General features: G+C 44.9%; 1 protein-coding gene across 1 annotated transcript; it reads left to right on the top strand.

The window, feature by feature from the left end:
• Nucleotides 1-1,042: 1,042 nt before the first annotated feature.
• On the top strand, nucleotides 1,043-4,205 carry LOC137951145 (uncharacterized). Its single transcript, XM_068797742.1, has 5 exons — nucleotides 1,043-1,916; nucleotides 2,101-2,207; nucleotides 2,272-2,419; nucleotides 2,505-2,644; nucleotides 3,369-4,205. Exons 1-5 carry the CDS (start codon nucleotides 1,043-1,045, stop codon nucleotides 4,203-4,205), a joined length of 2,106 nt encoding a protein of 701 aa, XP_068653843.1.
• Nucleotides 4,206-5,826: the final 1,621 nt, after the last annotated feature.

Genomic DNA, 5,826 nt, shown 5'->3' with positions numbered 1-5,826 from the left:
CCGACCGTCATGGTCATTGGCTCGTGAAAGTGGGTGTACTGTTATGGTCCTGGGGTTAAGTACCTATGTCTTCCGCTCCTAACAGGTCGGTCTTTTGGGTAGGTCCACCCTTGGGGATTCCTCTTCACAAGAGGATTTGCGTCAAGTTATGGAGGAACATCGTCATTCCATTGAAGAAAATCGTCTACACATTGATGATCTCCAGTCAGCCATGTCAGCCTTGAATGAGATAATGCAACATCTGATACAACGAGTGGAAGAGGGATTGGTTAGAGGTCCGACGCCGCAGAGCAGTTCCAATATTTTGGCCGAGACACACCATCCGCACCCACCCCCACCCCCACCACCTCTACGCCATCAAACTCCCCCCACCTTGGGACCCCACGCACCAGGCCCCAATTCGGTGCCCAGGTATGCAAAGCTTGATTTTCCTACCTTTGATGGGTCTACGGACCCCTTGATCTGGTTACACTGATGTGACCAGTTCTTTTACAATCAAAGAACCAATGCGGTTGATCGGGTCCATTTAGCCGCATTCCATATGCTCGATGAAGCGCTTCTATGGTACCACCAGTTTCAATCTGAACATCATGCTCCTGATTGGGATTTCTTTAAAGAATATTGCATGTTAAGGTTTGGTCCACCTGCCCATAGCAATCCTTTGGGTGATTTGGTGAATTTGAAACAGACTGGGACTATCAAAATGTATCAGAAGCACTTTCAGGAATGCCTGGCCCGTGCCAGTTGATTTTTTATGCCCTCGCAGCATATTAATCTATTTGCTACTAGATTGACAGTGGCCTTGCGTCTAGAGGTAGAATTGCATGACCCTCATGACCTAGCCCATGCTATGAACCTTGCCCGGACCATAGATGCCAAACAGCGTGCCCTCAAAGAGTCTCTCGTTAGAAGACCTTCTTGGCCAAGCAGGGCACCCACCACTGCCCCATCATCAAATTCAAGGACTCCACGCACTGGAACCAATTCAGCTCCACGTGCTGACAATTCCCCCTTCACGCCACCAGCCCAGTACATTTGACGCATGTCTCGACCTGAGACGGAACAACGACGGGCCAAGGGCCTTTGTTATAACTGTGATGAACAATATGTCCAAGGTCACCAATGCAAACGGTTATTTTGGTTGGACGTATTGGATGACACAGAGGAAGATCACCCAGTGGAAGATAGTGTTGAGGCCGAACAGGATGAACCAGCCATTTCAGTCCATGCTATGACTGGCATGCACAGCTCTAACACGATGCAAGTCCGTACAGGGTTGCAACACCTACAGTTACTGGCCTTAGTGGATTCATGCAGCACCCACAACTTCATCAGTCAGCCAGCCGTAGAACAACTTGGGTTGGTGATTCAACATAACACAGGCATCTCCGTCTCAGTGGCCAATGGGGGAAAAATTTCCAGTGCAGTCAATTCTCCTTCAACGGAATTTTGTATTGAAGGACACTCATTCGTCACAAATTTTATGGTCATTCCACTGGCTGGGTTTGACTTGGTACTCGGTATTAAATGGCTACAGACATTGAGGCCTATCTTGTGGGATTTGAAGGCACTTACCATGACTTTTACAACTGACCCGCATCAGATTACACTTCATAGCACACTTGTTACTGCGCTCTGCACTCTTCAGGAACTTCAGGTCCAGTGCGATGAACACTGTAAGTTAAATACTTTACTTACAAAATTTGATGACTTATTTCAGGCCCCGACTGCCCTTCCGCCTATTCGACAATATGATCACTGTATACGGTTGAAATTGGGGACTGAACCTGTGGTGGTCCAGCCCTATCGTTACCCCCACTTAAAAAAGGATGAAATTGAGTGCCAATGCCAGACTATGCTCGCCCAAGGGATTATCCAGCCTAGCAGGTCTCCCTTTTGCATCCCCCATGTTACTGGTTAAGAAACATGACAAGTCCTGGAGATTTTGTGTTGACTACAAACAGCTCAATGCTCATACAATTAAAGATAAATTTCTCATACCAGTAGTTGATGAGCTATTAGATGAATTACATGGAGCCACCTTATTTACCAAGCTGGACTTGAAGTCAAGTTATTATCAGATTCGTGTTCATCTTGCAGACGTGGAGAAGACCGTGTTCCGCATGCACCATGGGCATTTTGAGTTTCAAGTCATGCCATTTGGTCTCTTCAATGCACCTTCCACTTTCCAGGCCCTCATGAATGAGGTATTTAGTTCTCTCTTGAGGAAGTTTGTTCTTTTTTTTTTTTTTATGATATCCTGGTTTATAGCAAACACTAGCACGAGCACCTTCAGCGTCTACCCCAGGTATTCACTATTTTACGCTCCCATCATTTGGTTTTAAATCAATCCAAATGTTCTATGGGCACATCCGAGGTGGCATATTTGGGCCACGTCATATCAACAACTGGCATGAAGGTAGACCAGTGCAAAATATAGGCAGTAACCAACTGGCCTACTCCTACATCCGTCTCAGCGTTAAGGGGATTTTTGGGACTTGCAGACTACTGCAGAAAATTCATCCGTAACTACGGACAAATTTTCGCTCCGCTCAACAATCTCCTGAAGCGAAATGCTTTTAGTTTGTCTGAGACAACAGCTTCTTCTTTTGACACATTGAAGGAAGCATTATCCTCGGCACCGGTATTGTAGCTACCCAACTTTGATGAGTTGTTTGTGGTTAAATGTGATGCATCTGGCATGGGTATTGGTGCGGTCTTACAACAACATGGACACCCTATAGCTTATTTCAGCAGACAGCTCGGCCAACATCACCACAAACTCACTGCCTATGAAAGGGAATTGATCAGTTTAGCTAAAGCCATATAGCACTGGAGGCCATATCTCTGTGGGCACCCGTTTTTTATACGGACAAATCATTGCAGTCTGAAGTATCTCCTTGAGCAGCATCTCACCACATCCCTTCACAATTGAGTATAAATCGGGCAACCTTAATGTAGACCTGCCTGAGCCTCGGTTACATGCTATCAGTCAGCCCATATTTCTTTTGTTGGACTCTATGCGAGAAGAAACACAACAGCATCCGGAGCTCCTTCAGTTATATCATAGTATAGGGCAGATTACCATGGATAGTAATTGGGCAATCCAGGATCGTTTTATCTTGTTTTGGAACCGGATATATCTTCATCACACATCGCCACTCATTCACAATATATTGTTGACATTTCATGATAGCACCCATGAGGGCCGGCAGAAAACATATTTTCGGCTCAGTCGGGATTTTTATTAGCGGGGCATGAAGAGGAGTGTGGCCGACTATGTGATAGCTTGTCAGACTTGTCAGTGGAACAAAGTAGAATCCTTAAGTCCAGCAGGGTTGCTCCAACCACTGTAGTTACCTTCGCAGGTATGGGCCGATATCTCTATGGATTTTATCGATGGACTGCCACCATCTTTGGGCAAATCAGTTAATTTTGTTGTGGTTGACCGCTTCTCAAAATATGAAAATTTTCTACCTCGGGCACATCTATACACAGCGGTTCACGTCGCCCAGCTCTTCATGGATTATATTGTCAGATTACATGGTGTGCCTGCGTCCATTACTAGTGACAGAGATACCATCTTCACGAGTACTTTCTCGAAGGAACTCTTCAAACTGCAAGGAACCAAGTTGGCCTTCTCTTCCGCCTACCACCCGCAGACCAATGGCCAGACCGAGGTAGTCAATCGTACCATTGAGATGTACCTTCATTTTTTTGTGGGAGACTTGTCTAAACGGTGGATTAGATGGTTGGCATGGGCCGAATTCTGTTATAATACCTCTTACCACAGCGCACTTGGCACAACTCCTTTCAAGGTCGTGTATGGCAGAGATCCACCCCGGCTCTTATCGTATGAACCCGGATCTTCCAAGGTGGCAACCCATGACCAGCCTTTAGCAGAACGGGATGCCATGCTCAGCCAAGTGCGCACTCACCTCCAAGACGCTCAACAAGCAATGAAACTCTATTATGATAAAAAGCACCGTCACGTCGTATTTTCTCTGGGGGATTATGTGTGGCTTCATCTTCAACATTACCAGCAGCTCTCCCTTACGGCCTTCAAGCGTCACAAGTTGTCCCCTAAATTTTACGGGCCCTTTCCAGTGCTGGAACGCATTGGCACAGTCGCCTACCGTTTGCAGCTTCCACCAGATGCTAAGCTCCATGATGTCTTTCGTCTCTCAATTGAAGGCCTTCACTAGAGACTCTCCATTGCTCCACACACCCTTGCCGCTGTTGTAGGAGGGACAAGTGCTTTCCACTCCAGCTCAGGTGTTACAGGCTCATAGAATATAGGGCGACTAGGAGATTTTAGTGCAATGGGCGGATACTGACCCCATGGACACTACATGGGAGCCCTTGGTGTCTTTTAAGGCTCTCTACCCCGCTTTCGAGCTTGAGGACAAGCTCTTTCTCCAGGAGGGGGTGATGTTATGGACTCCATAGCATCTCGAGTAATAAACAAACGTAGGAATTAAATTATGGAATTTCCTTTTACGTATGTTGGTTTGGTTTAATTGTAATTCTCATGAACTTGCTAACCCTCGGGTCGAGTTTTTCATTTGCATCCCTATTCCTATTTATAGGGGAGAAGGGCTTTAATGAAAGCAAGCATTGAATCAATTAGAAAGTAGAGGTCAGATTCTCTCTCCTGAGGTCGAGGTCCAGCCTCCTCCAAGGCTCAACTCGTTCTTCACCATTGCATGCACTAAACACAAGAAACTCATTCCCACGTCAAGAGCAAACCTGGAGGAAAGAGGAGGAAGAAGGGTGACAAGATCCATGGCAAGGGAAGACCCTAACACGCGGTTGCCCTAATTTTTCTTTATAATTGAGGAGCACTACTATTAGGGTTTTAGTATCTTAATCCGAGGAGCATCTCGAGTTGCAACCCAAGAGGTTAGAGAGAAACACCTGTAAGTGTGCACTTTCTTTTGTAAACTATTTCATCTTCACAGTGGATTACGGTAATGGCAAGAGACAGGACGTAGTCTCATCTTGAGGCAAACCTGTATAAATCTTGTTGTCTTTATTTTGTTCTTGCTTTTCATTTCTTCTACGTTTATTATTATTGCTCTTGTTAGTTTGGAATTAGGGTGTTTAATTCCTAACAAGTGGTATCAGAACTTTGGTTTGTGATTGAGAGCAATGGCTAGGGGAGAAGGATCAGCACTAGGGATCAACAAGGTTGATGGTATGGATTTTGCATTCTGAAGGATGCAAATCAAAGACTATTTGTATAGTAAAAAACTGTACACACCACTTCCGGATATGAAACCAGAAGGTATGAAAGATGATGAGTGGAATCTCCTCGATAGAAAAGTGTTGGGAGAAGTCCGGTTAACACTGTCGAAGAAAGTTGTTCACAATGTGGCATCAGAGAAAACCACAATAGGGATGATGAAGATTCTGTCTGACATGTATGAAAAGCCTTCCGCATATAATAAGGTACATCTCATGAAAAAAACTATTTAATTTAAAGATGACAGAAAATAAATCAATTACATTGCATTTGAATGAGTTTAACATGATTGTCGATCAATTGACATATGTTCAAATTAAATTTGATGATGAGGTTCATGCTTTAATTCTTTTAGTGTCTCTGCCAAATATTTGGGAGCCTATGAGGGCTGCGGTCAGCAACTCTGTAGGCAATGGAAAGTTGATCTTTAATGATGTTCGGGATACCAATCTTGTAGAGAAAGTTTGTAGAAAGGACTCCAGAGAATCGTCGACATCTAATTCTGTCGTAAGTGTCGATACTAGGGGCAGGAACTTTGAGAGGAATTCCAACAAGGGCAATGGTAGAGGGAAGTCAAGGAA

This window comes from Aristolochia californica, unplaced genomic scaffold (genome assembly GCF_029961685.1).
Source record: "Aristolochia californica isolate CCGP_79_NKW_82.1479 unplaced genomic scaffold, dmAriCali1.0.hap1 SCAF_15, whole genome shotgun sequence".
Classification (NCBI taxonomy): Eukaryota; Viridiplantae; Streptophyta; class Magnoliopsida; order Piperales; family Aristolochiaceae; genus Aristolochia; species Aristolochia californica.
This window is presented reverse-complemented; position numbering and strand designations above follow the sequence as displayed.

Bases quoted from the DNA above. Each gene is read 5' to 3' on its own strand.
- LOC137951145 (XM_068797742.1), top strand. From the start codon at position 1,043: ATGTCTCGACCTGAGACGGAACAACGACGGGCCAAGGGCCTTTGTTAT. The intron at 2,420-2,504 runs GTAGACCAGTGC...TGGGACTTGCAG, and splicing joins TATCAACAACTGGCATGAAG to ACTACTGCAGAAAATTCATC. The intron at 2,645-3,368 runs GTATTGTAGCTA...TTACCTTCGCAG, and splicing joins AAGCATTATCCTCGGCACCG to GTATGGGCCGATATCTCTAT.